This window comes from Mustela erminea, chromosome 2 (assembly GCF_009829155.1).
Source record: "Mustela erminea isolate mMusErm1 chromosome 2, mMusErm1.Pri, whole genome shotgun sequence".
NCBI lineage: Eukaryota > Metazoa > Chordata > Mammalia > Carnivora > Mustelidae > Mustela > Mustela erminea.
In genome coordinates, this window is record NC_045615.1 from 45,314,045 (window position 1) to 45,331,747 (window position 17,703).

The following is a 17,703-nucleotide window of genomic DNA, read 5'->3' on the forward strand; positions in this document are numbered from 1 at the left end:
GGCTGGAGAGATTCCTGACCTCTCCACTGATGTGGTAGAGCATATGATGGCTGTGTTTTGATGAGAAGCAGTTATCCTTTAACAAGCTCACGTTAACATTTCTTCAAGATACACCTTATCTTAAAATAATTCTGAAAGAACTCTTGTGCTAGTCATCATAATCAGAATTAGAATGAATGCCACACTAAATGTCAAAAGGAATGGAATGAAAATCACTAGAGAGGACTCATGGGCTGCTCAGTGGGTTAAGCATCTGCCTTCAGCTCAGGTCATGATCCCAGGGTCCTGGTATCCAGACTGCAGTGGGCTCCTTGCTCAGCAGGGAGCCTGCTTCTCCCTCTGCCTGCTGCTCTCCCTGCTTGTGCTCTCGCTGTCCCTGACAAATAAATAAAATCTTTAAAAAAAAAAAAAAGGAAAGTCACAGGACAGAAATAATCATGAGATATTAGTTCACATGCTCTATTAGCAATGTTATTGGCTGTGATTCCTCCTCAAGGCCAAAAAAACAAAACAAAACAAAACAAATGTAAGTACTGCTTTATCAGTTATTCACTGAGAGTGAGTACCTGAAGGAGACGGTTGTCCTTTTACAACACCGTTTTTAGTCTTTTCTTCTGAATTCATTACTTCTTTGTAGATAAGTTCTGTAAGAAACAAATATCAGTGTCATAAAAAACAAATTTCTTTTTAATATGCAGTGTAAACTTACTAGTTGATGAGAAATAATAACATTTTGATGTGACTGAGTAAACCACATCACATGCAAATCAATTGCAAATCACATTGCAAATCAATTGGGATTCTTTTACTCTTCTAATATCACAGAACCCAGCAAAACTAAGTGCTCAATAACACTTTTGGTCAAGTGACCAAACAAATGTGTGAAGAATACACATTTTACTTGGTTCTGAATTCTTTGGTGAATTTCTAGTGCCATCTAACTTTATCTCTTAAGAACTTTATTTAATGGCTCAGTTTTGAGCTTCCGTATTTCTTCTATATTCACTCCCTAAGACATACACCCTCCTCACTTTAAACTACTGCTTCCCAATAATTTTCCAACTCTTTCTTCATTTTTCATTTTTTGCTTGACTCAAATCTTGGGTTTCTAAAACCAAACTTGGTTAAATCCAAAGTCATAACAATTATTGCATTTATTCCCAAACTGGCAACCATATCTAGTTTTTTCTTTGCTAGAGTTAAACATGTATATCTTCTTTCTTTTAATTTTCCCCTTTTAACTAAAACTCAGGGCTACTTACTCTTGCTTGGCAACAGGTTGCAACTTATATAATCATTGTCTTTACAAGTATTTGTTTTTCCAGTTTCCAATTTAGTCCATGTTCATCCTCAAGTAATATTTATATCCTAGTAGCTACTTACACACAAACCCTTAAGAGTAACTTCTGGTCCTTATTAGATCAAATCAAGTCTTTTCTGTCTATCATTTAGCAATTTAATTTACTTTGGTACACTATTTGTGTGAATACATACAACTAGAATATATTCATTTTTCCATATTCTCCAACAGAACCCCTTGACTAGAGAAATCTCTTTGCTATCATTATAAAATTTTTTGACCATTTCTACCCTTAGTTTTCCCCATATGTCCCTGGTATTTTCCTGTTTTTCCTCCCCAACTTATAGTGATTAATTCCTTCAAAGCAGCTAAAATATTTCTTTTCTTCAGATATTCCATTTATGTTCCTCCTCATTTTAACCTAATGGTTTGTTATGATCTGCATTTAGTTTTTCATATTTATTCTACTCTGTAGTTATTTATATTAGTTTAACAACTCTTCATAGTTTCCTGTTTATTTCATCCTGCATGTAATCTTGACCATGTTATGTGCTTGGGAGAATTCTGGTGAAAAAAAATGAACTAATGTGTTTATTCATTATTTTCTTACTTTGAAGGATAAATAAACCATTTAGATATATATTTTTTTCTATTTAAATTTTCAAGTCCTATAAATGAAGTAAATGAATTCATATATTAACTCTCTTATCTTATATATTAACTATCTTATATTTTCTAATGTCTAAAGCTATCTTAGACATAATTTTGTTTATTTTATGTGATAATTTTATGTATGAACATGGAATGTGTCATTCTGAAATTTTGAATTGAAGCTTGCCCTTCACCATGACAAATACTTTGACAATTGGTACTATTTTAAAATGTGTTAGTAATTAATTCCTTTCATTCTTGAGTAAATGCAATATTGTTATTAGTATGAAAAGACAGATAAAGTTTTGAGAGCTTTCAAATTGGTATAAGGATAGTGATTATGAAATAATCTGTTACTAAATTGCTTTAAACGGAGATGCCTCAAAGATGATTTCTGAGCTTCAACAAAGCAAAATGTATATTTAAGTGGTAGAGTCACCTTTCCATTCTTCAATGGTGTGTTCTCTTTCATCCAATTGTTTGTCATAAATCTGAGGTGGAGGCTGCAGAATAAAAACAAACAATAAACTTTGTGTGATAACTCAAATATAACCAAACTCTTCCAGCATGTGGGACTCCCTTGCTATTCATTAATTTGGGGGATGATCACATAAATTATGGGTAATTGCAGTAGTGCAGAAGTTAAAATTTCCCCGCAGACTTATGAAGGGTTCATTTATATGCTGATATATATTATTGACCAAATACATGCTTATATTTACTGCAGCAGAATTCAACCTGAGAGCTCAGCTCCCAAACCTGATTCAGAACCCAAGTCTAAGCAATGAACAGCTAGTCTTTAAAAAGCAAACAAGGTATTTGCTTACAAAGACTCAGAAGCTAGTTCCCCCATTTACTCCCTCGATAACAGAACCCTACCAAAACGATTCCCCACTAATAAGGTTTTGTTCCACTTTTGGACCCTCCTGAAGAAGAGTCTTTGACTCCTCTCAACAGACCACAGTACAAGTTCTTAGTATAAAGACAGATTTAGATATAATCTACCTTTTTTTGGTGAAGCATCATAAAATACCATTATTTTATGTTTAAATGATATTTTCGCCCCTCAGACTGAAGACTCTGCCAGTTGTCTACTGAAGTGGATCACCGTAAACCCCTGAAGGCCACTTGGGAGACATGAAATCACAAGGCCTTCAGTCTGACTTAGGGAGTCAGCATTCCTCTGCTATAAAGAGTTCGGAGATGGAAAAGTAGAGATTTTTCACCAATCCAGGTACCTTCCAGGAAGGAGAGTCTCAGATAGATTCCCTGACTTCTTCTTCCTGATGAAGAGGAATAGATCTCCTGATAGAGGAGATCTATCATGATGACCTAAGTTAGGTCTACATAAGACCAAGTGACAGGGAAAGAAAAAAATAATCTCTTGGAAAATACATCACCATAAAGTAGATAGAGAAGGGGCTGAGGAGCTCCACTGGCTAGCAATGGATTGAATGAAAGAAGAGCTGCCAATTTCTGGTGCCACAAGACAGGGCACCCTACAGTTCATCCTGTCTTACACTCCAAAAGCAAAAATTGTTGTAAGAAACTAAAAGAATTACTCAGTAGAGTGACTCGGGCCTCTGAGGACATGCATCTCTCAGAAACGACTATCATAGGAAGGCTTAGGACAAGATGTTCAGAGATAGGTCGTGCCTTCGGTTGGAGGTTATTAGCCATCAGCAGCACCTTACTACTAAAGTAGCCCTTCTTTACTACATTTAGAACCTCTGGTAACCTGAATCAGGACAAACATATTCATTCTATCACCTATGTGCTGGGCAGCCTCACATATTATGGAGGTAATTGGGTATGAAAACAGAAAACTTTTCCCAGTTGGGGTGGGGCAACTTAGCACAACACTGAATTTTTTGAGAAATAACTACTGATGCGGCCAGACACATTCCTGTAACACCTGAAATTGCTGCTGAGGCAAAAGGCTTTAAACCAGCTACTGTGATTCACATGTGGCTGGCTGAGTAGTCTTTACTGAAAGAACTAAGCAAAATGAGACCCCTCCCTACCCCATGACGCTAGTGAGAACACAGAAACACTAACTACATAAAGGGGAGGGGACTGGGAGATGAGACACTGTCTTTAGGACCTGACTAAGGCAGAAGCTTCTAATCCAAACTATAAAGGATTCCCAAATTAAAGGAATATTATGATGTAATGAGTAAATCAATTTAAAAAACGTGGGTTTTGTTGTTGTTGTTGTTGTTTGTTTTGTTTTGTTTTAATTTGTGAAACTGTCATCTAAGTAGGCTAATGCAAAGCCAAATTCTGGTTATGTAAAGACACTTTGCCAAGGGCATGTTTCCTGCTTTGCCTTCTTGAACATGTGTATTGTCGTGTGGAGGTACCCTGCCAGACACAGCATGCATAAGCTCTCAGATGTCCCCAGAGCTCTATGCCTTGTCGGTGCCTCTTTCTTATTCTAACGATAGACTCAGCTCGGGATCCTATGTGGTTTACTTCTCCATGGGGTGGATTTTTCCATTCAAGTTTCAAAATTGAACATGGCTCAGAGTACAGTTTCTGCCAAAGTGCATAAATGCCATTTTCTCTTTGCAACAAAACTATTTTGAGAGAGGCTTTCCTTGGATCTTCATCTTACAGCTGTTGGTAATGCATAAGCATGAAGTCATAGAATCTAGCCACAAACAAACTACAGAGAAAAAGTACTGAGCCCAAGAATTTTCCTTTCAAAAAACCAATAGGGCTGTAAGACATACTTTCTTTATAGGTTGCCTGCAAGAGCTACATGTTCAGAGTTCTGTTTTGTTTTATTTTGTTTTAAGGAAGGGATGTAATCACCTGCAGTGGAAGGGTACATTCACATAAAGATGCCTCCACATAATAACATAAAAGAGAAATCAACCAATAATTTAAAGAAAGTAATGTCCTATTCAAACATACATATATATGCGCTTGGACAGCGATCATTAGATGCAATTGCCCATAATACTTCCTTCTAAAGAGAAGCTGGTGTTCTGTTGCTCGGTTGTTCCCTCCCCCTCTCCTTATTAAACAGGAAGGATTCTCTTTGTCCAAGTAACAATCTAAATAAAAAAGAAATGAGGAGTGGGGATAAGGAAAGTGCTCCAGAGAATATTTTAGGAGAAATTTAGTAGATTAGAATAATTTGAGATGTGAGAAAATTAAGGATAAAATGAAATTAAGGATAATATATGGAATGTTATTAGAGCTTGTGACTTGCACGGTTTTTTTTTTTAAAGATTTTATTTACTTATTGGACAGACAGAGATGACAAATAAGCAGAGAAGCAGGCAGAGAGAGAGGGAGGAAGCAGGCTCCCTGCTGAGCAGAGAGCCTGATGTGGGGCTTGATCTCAGGACCCATACACATGCACAAATCATTTCAATTAAATGAGACAACATATGAACAGATATATATTCACTATGAGTTATTAGGATCAACGTATTCATTTATTACATTCATTCATTCAGTTAAGGGCTTGGAACCTAATGTGTGCCAGACTATATTAGAAATTGAAACTTCAAGACTGAATAATATGGCTGTTGACCTCAAGAAGCTCACAATTTAGTGGGGTAAGACTTATATAAAACAGAAAATTAATACACAATATGATAAAAAACATATGCATATATATATGGGAATAGAGGAGAGAAATCCTAACAAAATGCCAGGAAAACCTTTCGCTTCTTGAAGTAGATTACATCTGTACTAGTTCATGAGCAAAGGATGTGTGAGATGTTGTCAAAAAGAAAGGAGAAGAAAAAAAAGATGACTCCAGGCCAAGGGCACAGTACCTAGAAAACTTAGCAGTGGTGGTAGTAGATGCACGTTCCTTTCTACAGGTATGCACACATGCAGAGAGAACTGGAATCAATTCTATGATAGCAACATATAACATATGTGGTCAGAAGTGCCAAGAGATAAGAGCTGTGCCTAGAGAAGATGGGTCAGACCAAGGCTATGTCAAGGATGCTCTTGGGTACCACGATACGGAGCAAAGACTTCTTCCTGAAGGGGAGGAGAAGTCACTGAAGAATTTAAGAGAATGGCATGAACAAATCTATGGCTGGACTGAAGAAAGACACCACAGAAACCAAAGAGAAGGGTTAGAGACCTAATGCATGATCTAGAAGATAAAAGGTCTGACCAGGGCAGGGAAGGTAAAGATGGATAGAAAGTACAGATTTAAGAATAATTAATAAATGATAACAGACCAAATTGGTAGAATTTTATTTTTTATCTAATGTGGACACCATTAGATAAAGAAGAATGATTCCCATATTTCTAAGTCGAGTAACTGGACAATGATGGTGTTTATGGAGCCATCTAAAGAAACAGAGAACGTTAAAAGGAAAATGAGATTGGTACAGAGGTAAGCCAAGTGCTATGTGGGCAGAGATGTTTATTTAAGAATTAAATAGATGATCTGAGATCACAGGAATGCTGTTGGCTAGAGATATATAGATTTGAGACTTTCAGCAAGAGGTATTTGTTGAAATCATGACAGTGCCTGAGGTCACCCATAGAGTGAATGCAGGTAGGAAGAGTAAAGGTCCAAAATGGACCCCTGTGACACGAAGGTTTAAAGGGTGACTAGAGGAAGGGAAGTAAACTAAGATGGAGAAGGAGGATGAGAAGCAGAAGGAGGAGAAGAAAGGAAACAAGGAACATTTAAAGAAATACATGGATAATGAAAACATTGCAATGCTATAGCAGTCAAGTGATCAGAGAGTTTCAGAAAGAGGAAGTGATTCTCTATTTCTTGTAAATGAAACAAATGAAGATCTTGGCTTTTAAGGCACCAGAAGGGCATAATACAAAGCATGATTTTGAACCCCATAAAGGTTTTCAAACTTCAAAACTGTCACCACACCCAGAAAGATCCAGACAGATCCTTGATGGAAGACTTCAGTATCAGATAGCACCTAGAAAAAGTGGAACAATATAAAAGAAATGTATTCAAAACCAATATGGATATTGTATATAAATTTTCAAAAAAGGAACTGCAGAACACATTGTCTCACACACACACACACACACACGCACGCACTCACATGCACACAAAGACGGTTATAATGCTCTCAAATCTGCTTTCGCAACTATCTTTGAGAGTTTAATAAACCAAGAACACTGTTCTCTATCTAATTAGGGGAAGAAGTCACTTTTTTTTCCCTGAGAAGATGCTATGTGCTAGGCTTTTTATATATGCCCTTTTAAATAATTGTTAGATCAGAAAACAAAGATTGAAAAGAATTCCTTTAAAAATATCTTGAAGTCATATCACTAATTGACAATGGAATTTTTAAATTAAAACCCAATTTAAAGAACAGTTCAGAACAAATGGTAATAGAGATTAACTTAAAATAAGGGATAATGCATCTATATTTAAAGTAATCATGTTCCTAAAACAAGAAATAGAAACACAAGCCAATAGGGTGACAGCATGTCTCAGTTCGTGCTTGTTGTCCTTATAGTTACTAACAGATCTCAGGCCCTTCACTGTCACAAGTGTTTGGAGAATAATTATGTGAGCACCCCTCGTAGCAATGTTATGACATGGCTTATCGATGATCACAGGTATACAGTAATTAGAGGATGCAATAAATAACAAAATTGTAACATTTTCTATTACTGGATTCTCAACAATGGCAGCTGTACACCCTTTCTTGCTCTAAGACATCATGTCAGCATTTTCCTTTTTTTTCTTCATTTTTAAAAATGTAAAACTTATTTATAAAGTATGGCTTTTTCCAGAAAGCATGTAAAAGAGTACAGTTCTACACAGTAAAATTGGGATTGAGCAATATGGATTCTGTTGGCATTCTTTCAAGCTCTTGCCTTCAGGCATGATTTCTTGCTGAAGAGATCTCTTTCATCAGTATTATTCAAATTCCTAATTGATTCCCCCAAGGTACCTCTCTTGTGACTTCATTTTATGTCATATATTTAAGTAATACTTAATTAAGTAAAATGTGTAAATTTATTCTTTCCTTAGTCTTCAAAATAACCCTGTCTTCAACAGCATCACAGAATGTTAGTGATGGAAGAGAGTTTAGAGACTATAAAGTGCCACCCTTATGCAAATTGCAAAGGAGAATATAAAAACAGCCCAGGTGATTTGTCCATAGTCATAAAGTTAATTGGTGGCAGAGTTAGGAATAAAATGCATTATCTCTTATGGGAAAAGATGGGATGGGGGAATTCTTTTGGGTTGCAGAAATGTTAAGTTGAATAATTCAACACTTAACAAAAAGATTTTCATTAGTGACAAATTTGAGCCTGCCACTCTGACTTCTGTTCCAATTTTCTGTCAGTCTACACAAGTAGCTAGACCTGGCAAATATCATCAAGCAGTCAACACTTGCATCCTGATTGTTTTAGTCAAAATATCTTGGACAACATCAAGACCTCTATACATGTGAATCTCAAAAGAGATGAGAACCAGATATAAGAAATCTAAGTCATGCAATGTTGTTTTTTCTATCCATTTTTGAGCTCTGATTTAACATCGTTTCTGTATCAGTCATGTTCGGAACCATATGACAATCATCACGTTAGTGTTTGTTTTCTGCATCTTTTGTCCTAATTAGGCATACAATATGGTTTTGTTCCACTTTTTCTGTGTTCTGCTGTCTTGTTGAAAATGCCTCATTCGAAGGTTTTAAATAGCATTTTCTTTCAGTGTGTTCATTCTCTATTAATTCAGCAGCTGGATCAAGAACATGATATTATTTCCTACGGAAATTTGCTTTGTCTTTTCATATTGACTTTTGCAGCGTGAGGAATGTGAAAAGATGCAGGATTCATTGTAATGCTTCAACCAAGAAGGGTAGATTTTGGTATAAAATTAAATCAGAAAATCCATTTAAAGAAATGTGCAAAATTTTATATTTCCTTGAATCTATACATATAGAATAACTTTTCCAAATGTACTTTAAATTGTTGATGAATAGAAATTCTTAATATTTTAACCTCCTGAGTGGAAAATAAATATTTAGATGGAGTAATTTTTATGTTGCACTAAATATGTACCTTTTTACAACTTTTTGACCAATGACACTGTTTAGTATATTCTATTTTTTCTAAAACTTTATATCCCTGTAGCACCAAGAACAGTTCATTATCCACAGCAAAGCTCAATATTTGTTTAACAACAATCTTACCAACAATCTTCCAAATTAATAGAAGTATAACAGCAATATGCACAATTATCAAAATAGCTGACTAAAAATTACATTGATTCTCTATGTAACCTTAGTATGCAGTAACAAATGACTTGGTTTCCAATTACCAAAAATTTCAGTACCTTCTAAAAGTAGACAAATGATCATTTGCAATGCACTATTGATTGGTTTTTTAAAACTTTCTCAGGCAAGTTTTAGGAACTATGTGCTCTTGAATGGAAATTAAACAATCCAATACTAAGAATGAAGTAAATGCCCTTTAAAAGTCTGATGACTTGAGAGTACTCCACAGTGGGGAATAAAAGGCTAATAAAATCTGTCTCTGAACACTAATGTGATTAATTTTCCTTTCCTAAGTTGCCTTACATTTGGTCCCTAAGCAGAGCCTGAGAAGAAGGGCTCCCAGGGGTATCCTGTAAGAGCAGAAAGGAAGACAGGTAGGCAGGCATGAATGGCATAGCAGAGTGACCTTAACAAGAACTACTCAGGTACAGAAGTCAGTCTGTGCTGTGTCAGAGTAAGTGTGAGGTAAGAAAGAAGACTTGTGAGATGGAATCACTCCTTTAAGAAGTGTTTTGCGGGAGGTGGTAAAGAACTGATAAGGTCTGACAATTCGGTTATAAGGGGGCTGAACAATGAGTATAAGATGACTCCCATGGATCTGGTTCAGTCATCTGGGTGGAAAGTAGTGCCATGGATTGAAAGGTGTGATGAGGGGGAAGAGAACGTGGTAGTTTTGTGTTAATGGTGGATACAACCATCTAAAAATTTGACATGTTATTTTGAGATGCCATTTTTAATGACTGTGGTATTAGAGCTGTAGATCCGGAATGCAGAATGACTTTATGGGAAAATGCCTAGATTTGAGAGTCATTTGTGGTAACTAAAATTAAGGCTGTGGTCAAAGATAAGATTCCCAGGGTAAAAAGAAATTAGGTCTGTAGGAGACCTAGGAGAACTACAGGAGACCTCCTGGGATTCACAATTCTAAGAGAAGAAAAGACAACTCAAACAGCAATGGAGACCAGAGAACAAGAGTGGTGTCACCACAGAAGGCAAGGGGTAAACATGTCAGGAAGGATAATGTTGTCGACTTACTCAAATAGCAAAGATGTATGATAGTATTCTTTGGAGCTGGCACGTAGGGAGCCACTGGTGACTTAGAGAAGACAGTTTCAAGGCTTGGGAAGAGAACTACAGTAATTGTGAGTAAACAAAGGCTAATTTCTTACAGAAACTTGGCAATAAAGGAAGCTGCTTCCATTGCTAATGGTACCTTCCACTTATAAAGGTGTAGTAAAAAAGAATTGCTTTTGTTCTTTAAAATGAAGGCAGGTAATTATACAATTATACAATTGTATAATTATTAGTGGAAACTGACAAATGAACAGAGAGAGAAGAGATCCACATGCAGAAAAGAAAAACCATACACAAAAATGTACTGTATCCCTAGTTTTTCTGGACTTTGTGTACCCGGGTCTTTCATAGCATGATCACCGTAGCCTCCCCGAGGTCTTCATTCTAGTACCAGTCATATTTTCATATATTATCTCATTTAGTCCTTATAACAACCCTCTTTTTCTAGGCATACAGCTAAAGCACGAAGAGATTAAAGAGGCAGTGTTTAAACCCACATCCATATGAATACAAAATCCATGCTCTTCACAACCAACTATAGCTTATAATATAGTTCCTGCTAATCCAACCCGTGGAAATAAATATACTTAAAAGTTTTATTAGTCAACAAAGCCACCAAGAACAGTAAGAGAAAGAGTGAATAATGCTCTCTCCAGCTGGAGAAACCCTCAAAATGCTATTAATTAATATTACAGACATTAAATTTCCAAAACCACTCCATCACGGCGTCAGTATGTGCACCGTATTGTGATGCTGCCACCTTGTGGTTGGAAAAGAAGCAAATATTAAGTAAAAGGCGCTATTTGCTTTTTTTAAAATTTATTTTTTATTATGTTCAGTTAGCCACTGTATAGTACATCGTTAGTTTTTGATGTAATGTTCAATGATTCATTAGTTACATATAACACCCAGTGCTCATCACAGCATGTCTCCTTCTCAATACCCATCACCCTGTTACCCCCTCCCCCACCCCTCTCCTCTGAAACCCTCAGATTGTTTGTTGTGCTCTCACCCACGAGTTCTCAACTATGGTTGCACACTGAAGCCATCTCTGACCTTTTAAAATACTGATGCCTGAACTGCACCCCCAGAGATTTTCATTTAATTGGTCTGGAATGAGATCTAGGCATCCATGTAGTTGAAAGCTCCCCAGGTAATTCTCATGTGCAACCAAGACCAGACCTCTATTCTAACTATTTATATAGTATTCAAAGCAAGTTTTGTCATTTGCTTAAGTATGTTTCATTTGTATAGATGCAAGAGAAAATACGACAGAGAAACTGTGATTTTCTCTCCGTCTTCAATGATACTTATTTCTTAGTAGAATAAAACGATTTGTGGACAGAAAACATTATATGCTTTGGTTTTAAAGAAGAGGGATAGAGAGATTTATGTGTTGCAATTAAAGTGAACATGAGATTTATATCTCATAATCAAATTTAGTCTTTGGCCAAAGTGACCAAGAAGAATCTCTGAGCCTCTTGAATAAGCCACAGATTTCTTGATAGGAACAATGAAAAGAGTAAGGGATTCAGAGCACCGTTGACTTTGACACTAGTAAGATGAGTGACCTTGGGCAAGTCATTTCATTTGTTATCACTCTTAATTATCTGGGAAGAGTTTCATAAACTGCTTTATTCAGGAGGAAGAAATTCCTAATATATAACAAATATCCTTCCAGGTAATTTGGCAAATTTCTTTTGAGGACTTCTATGTGCAAAGCACTGTATTATAATTTGTTATACACGAAAAGCACTAGAGTTGTCTGGAGACATCACACACTAAGTGACCAGAGGAACCTTTGAAAGTTAACAATGTAAATTTTAATTATAATGTGAACTAAATATAATTAGAAAAGTTTAATTAAATAATGCTCTAGTGGCTTACAAGAAAGTTAAATTTAGATTTCTCTATTTTTCATTCTGTTCTGTAGCTTTCTCAGACGTTAGGTCGCAAATTTATTAGCTTTATGCCATCAAAAAATTTAATCATGTCTTGAAAATGGAAATTCTCTTTACAATTCCCTGGAAATTAAATTTTTCAATGGTTCTTTAATCAAAAAGGCTGAGTGATTGCACTACTAATCACCCAGTGTCCAACTCATAAATCCTTCTTTTTCATTCATTCAAGTATTTATTAACCAACTACTACATGCTATAATTCATTCTTGAATTCTACCACCCTAAACCCCAAATCTAAGCATTTACAATTCATGTTGGTTTTAGCATCTGAACATCTCTTTAATCTTTTACCTACATCTACCCTCAGGCTACCATCAATTCTAACCTATGTTACTACAGGCTTATGCGCACCCCCCCCATCTTCCGTTTTTCTACTCCGGTCTCATTTTGCAGACAGACAGGCTCAAATCTCATAATGCTATTTGTCTGCTTGCTGGTTTTGAATGACTTTCCTTCATGCTCAGGAGAGAGTACATGTTCACAACATTTAGTCACTCCTTCCTTGCCTTGTTCCTGCCCAACGGGCCAAATCACTTCTCACTTTTCTTCATGGAGTCACCCCCAAATGTTTGCAGTTCTCCCAAACCTCTTCTAACCCTGGGATTTTTGCATAGCCCTTTTGTCTGCCTGTCTTTTTTACTTGGATATTTCTTGCTTTATCCTTCATGGTTCTATTTAGATAATAGTCCTTCCAGGAGCCTTCTCTAACCCACACTGCTAAGTTGAACTTTATTCTACATGCATCAGTTAACTTAAAGTTTGGACAACTTATCACTCAACATTTACTCATTTTACTTATCACTAGACTGGGGGCAAAGTCTTCAGGACAAAAATTCTATCTAGGCATTCGATGATGCTTATTTGATAACATTTGAGCAAAGATTTGAATGAAGTAATGGAGAAAGCCATATAGATATCTGGAGGAAAAATAGTCAAGGCAGAAGAATCTGCAATGCAAAGACCCTGGTGGGGGAGCTTGCTTGGCATGGTTAATGAACAGCAAGGAGGCAGGACACTGGAGCAGAGTGGAAAGGCAGGAGTACAGAAAATGAAACCAGGAAGTAGTTGTGGGGAGGGGTGCCTGGATGACTTCATCAGTGAAGTGCCCAACTCTTGGTTTCCACTCAGGTTAAGACCTTGCTGTCATGGAATCACAATACAAAACACCTTTCTTACTGTGGGTTATGATAACTACATCTGGAACAACACTGAATTCCAGCCTTGTAAGCCATTGCAATTACTGTGAATTTTGTTATAAATAGGATGAGAAGCCAATGGGGAGTATTAGTAGAGTAATTATGTAAACTGTTTCACATTTTGAAAGGAAAACCCTAGCCATTTGGAGAACAGACTACCAGGGACACAAGAGGACTGGAAGACAAGTTGAGGACTATGACATAATCTAGGGCAGAGATAATGTTTGCGTAGACCAACAGATGAGGAGTGGTCCAAGTCAGGAAATATTTAGAAGGTAAGTTCAGTAAGATTGATTGAGGATAATCATCATTTTCTTGGGTTTTCTTGAGACTTAAATAAGTTTGGGTATGAGATAGGGTTTTATAAACACTAGAAAAGTGGTCAGTACAGTAAAGTTGAATTAAACTCAAATTAAACGTATTGGTCATACAATATGTGCCAGCCATTGCTCTCATCACTATTTTTTGCACTGAATTTCTGCTCCCAAGGACATTTAGACTAGTGGAGTTGGGAGAGACAGACCTAAATGTGGATCATTTCAGCATAATGTGTGATATGATAATGGCACATGAAATGTTATAAAGGTTATAAAGGAAAAATATGTTAACTTAAGATTTCGAGAAGCAGGGGCACCTGGGTGGCTCAGTGGATTAAAGCCTCTGCCTTCAGCTCAGGTCATGATCTCAGGGTCCTGGGATGGAGTCCCGCATCGGGCTCTCTGCTCAGCAGGGAGCCTGCTTCTCCCCTCTCACTCTGCCTGCCTCTCAGCCTACTTGTGATCTCTCTCTGTCAAATAAGTAAATAAAATCTTAAAAAAAAAAAAAGGCTTATGATAATGCTGACTTTAAAAAAAAAAAAGATTTCGAGAAGCAAAAGTTTATTTTTATACATACTTTTTTTTTAAAAGATTTCATTTATTTATTTGACAGAGAGAGAGAGAGAACAAGCAGAGGGAGTGGTAGACAGAGGGAGAGGGAAAAGTAGGCTTCCCGCAGAGCAGGGAGCTAGATGCCAGCCTCGATCCTACGACCTGGGGATCATGACCTGAGCTGAAGGGTAATGTTTAACAGATGTTTAACAGATGAGTTCACGCAGGTGCCCCAAGAAACAAAAGTTTTTATTGTAAGGCTTTCCACAAGCAAAGGCCACATTTGCTCAGTGATATGTTATAAGGCAAAAATGAGCTTTAAGAAGCTAGAAAAACATTCTGGGTGAAAAATCAATACACTGTAAACAAATATTTCTACGTTAGCCTATAATTAAGGCCACAAGTCATTTGTACCTCTGCCCTATACTCACAAAACAGAAGCAAATGAACAGGGGGGAAAATCTTTAGCATCTCTATATTAGTAACAGGACTCAGTAACAATCCACCCTAGGGACATTAACCAGAGAAAACCATACTCCTCAAGTTAGCATAAACAAGCAGTCCTCAGATGCAAATCCACAGTGAATATAGATATATAATTACAGAATTAGAAATTATATTAAGAAAAATGGGTTTTAGTATCCTTTACTCTTATTATAGAAATACTATTGTATTTTAACTTAAATTGTAATATTTTTTCAATTGCAAAGTACTTTTATTAATTTAAAAATATATAATTTTTATACAATTTTTTTCCTCCCCTGCATTGATTTCTCTGAAAAATCTTGGACATGACATAAATATTCAGGATTAATAAAATTTTTCAAGGAAGTATAAAGAGTTATACTAACCTAATAAGTACTGTCTCTTCTCTCTATATGGATTCAGTATGTCTGGCACATTATATAAAAAAACAGTCATGTATTCCTTTTATACACAAAGTGTTTATCAAAAAAGTGGCAAATATTTTGAATTCATTTCTATCCTATATGTTTTCAGTATGTACATTATTAAAAGACCTTGTATATGATGAAAAATAGAGATTTTTAAAAGATATTGTGACATAATGAAATGAGCACTGGCTTGGAACCTTGGTTTTTAGCTTTGTGACTGTGTAAAAGTCACTCTAAAATTCTGTAAAATAGGAATAATGGTATCCAGAGGTGGTGGTAGTGCTTCTTTTCACTGGGGTAATGCAGACTAGAAACATGGGTGGGGAGGTTAAAAAAAAATAGTCAATATAAATTGATTAAAAACACTTCATTAATTCAATAAATTATTCCAAAAACATACAGTGTGCTAAGAACTTTATGTAGTGACTTAGATGATCCCAGTGGATGAGACAAAAAAGCAGCTATCCTCAAGCTGCTCCTAAAGCAATAATATCGAAGGCATGTGTGATGAGGACAAAGTGTTCTGAAGTAGGGGTGACTGGGTAGGAAACAGAATGATCTGAGGGTGAGGAATTATTTCCAGTTAATTATTTGACCACAAGAATTTGATATACCCCACACATCCCATCAAAAATCATTATCTTAGTGAGTGCTGATGAACTGATGGCCATAATGAATTGATGACTGTTTCTCAGGTATGTTGCGGGAGACAAAATATTGAGAATCGCTCAAGTTTCTTCTTCTTTTTTTTTTTTTTAAGATTTTATTTATTTATTTGACAGAGAGAGATCACAAGTAGGCAGAGAGGCAGGCATAGAGAGAGAGAGGAGGAAGCAAGCTCCCTGCTGAGCAGAGAGCCCGATGCGGGCTCTATCCCAGGACCCTGAGATCATGACCTGAGCCGAAGGCAGCGGCTTACCCCACTTAACTCTCATAGAGGACTATGTACTAACGTAAGGTACATTACATTTTCTCTATCTTTCTATTTAATTAATACATTTCACATGGTGGATTTTTTTTTCAAACAGAACATGCCTTTTCAGCCAGTGATGAAATTGTCTAAGGACAAATTTAAAAAGAAAATAATTCTGAGATTTTTATTAATAAGATAGAAATGAATGACATTTTTATTTCCCTTATGTCATATAGGTTTAAACTGTTATATTTTAACTATTTCAATCACAACTGTAGGCTAAAAAGTCCTTCTTTGGTAACACTGAGTGGTTTCAAAGTTTACTGACCACTTTCACATATTAATACCTTATCTCTTAAAACATTGTTTGTTGGGACATTTAATAGGGAAAGGTTAGTTGCAACAATTATACCACCAAAAACATCTCCGAATTTGTTGTTTTTTCTTCATCCCCACTGCCATTTAGCATTCATTTTACCATCATCTTTTTTTTTTAAGAGTTTATTTATTTATTTTTGAGAGAACAAGAGAGAGAGAGAGAGAATGCAGGGCATGGTGTGGGGTACAGAGGGAGAGGAAGAGGGAGAGAATCCCAAGCAAACTCCCTGCTGAGCACAGAGTCCGAGGTGGGACTCAATCCCAGGACCCAAGATTGTGACCTGAGCTGAAACCAGGAGTAAGCCAACCAACAGAGCCACCCAGGTGCCCTCCCCACCCCACCCCCAGCCCCATCATCTCTTCTCTTAACCACTTCACTAGCTTCCTAACTGGTCTTTCACTAATATTCATCAACCCACCAGTGAGAAAGAATGGTCTATCCAAAGCACACATCTCTGAATGATATTCCTCCAGTCACTCCCCCTACCTTTGGGTGGGAATGACTTCACCGTGCTTCCTGACCTTGTCTCTGCTTCCATTTCTCACAACTCTCATCCCTGATCACAGTGCATTTTCACAGTTCCTCAGATGGACTACAGGAAGGTCTTTCTTCTCTTCTGACATTTGAAAAGGCCACTTTTTTTAACTAGAAGGAAGGTCGTACTCTTCCACCTGCCTCTCATTTGGTTAAGTCTTACCCATCTTCTGGTCCTATTTAAAAATTTTGTCCTCCTGAAAGCCTCCTTTGTCTGCTAAAAGACAGGTAATACATCATTCCTTTAGCTTCTATAGCATCTTTTCATAGGATTTACCAGCGTGGTTATAATTTCTCACTTATCTATCAATCCTACCATGCTATAAGTTACTAAATAACAGGAACTAGGTCCTTTTTATTAGTATAATTAATGAGTCTTCAATGGCCATGTGTCATTTTGTGACAACGTGGATGAAACTAGAGGGTATCATGCTTAGCGAAATAAGTCAATCGGAGAAAGTCAACTATCATATGATCTCCCTGATATGAGGAAGTGGAGATGCAACATGGGGGGTTAAGGGGGTAGGAGAAGAATAAATGAAACAAGATGGGATTGGGAGGGAGACAAACCATAAGTGACTCTTAATCTCACAAAACAAATTGAGGGTTGCTGGGGGGAGGGGGTTTGGGAGAGGGGGGTGGGGTTATGGACATTGGGGAGGGTATGTGCTTTGGTGAGTGCTGTG

The 17,703-nt window shown here is 36.7% G+C and overlaps 1 protein-coding gene across 12 annotated transcripts in view; it reads right to left on the reverse strand.

Annotated features, from left to right (window-relative positions):
* Window positions 1-17,703, reverse strand: part of MAPK10 (mitogen-activated protein kinase 10) — a 585,543-nt gene that overhangs the window by 16,243 nt on the left and 551,597 nt on the right. For all 12 annotated transcript variants that reach the window (XM_032332788.1, XM_032332787.1, XM_032332786.1 and 9 more), the window contains 2 exons: window positions 2,391-2,454; window positions 567-644 (listed from right to left, as the gene is read on the reverse strand). In XM_032332788.1, coding sequence (XP_032188679.1) covers window positions 567-644; window positions 2,391-2,454 — 142 coding nt within the window. The remainder of the gene's footprint in view (window positions 1-566; window positions 645-2,390; window positions 2,455-17,703) is intronic.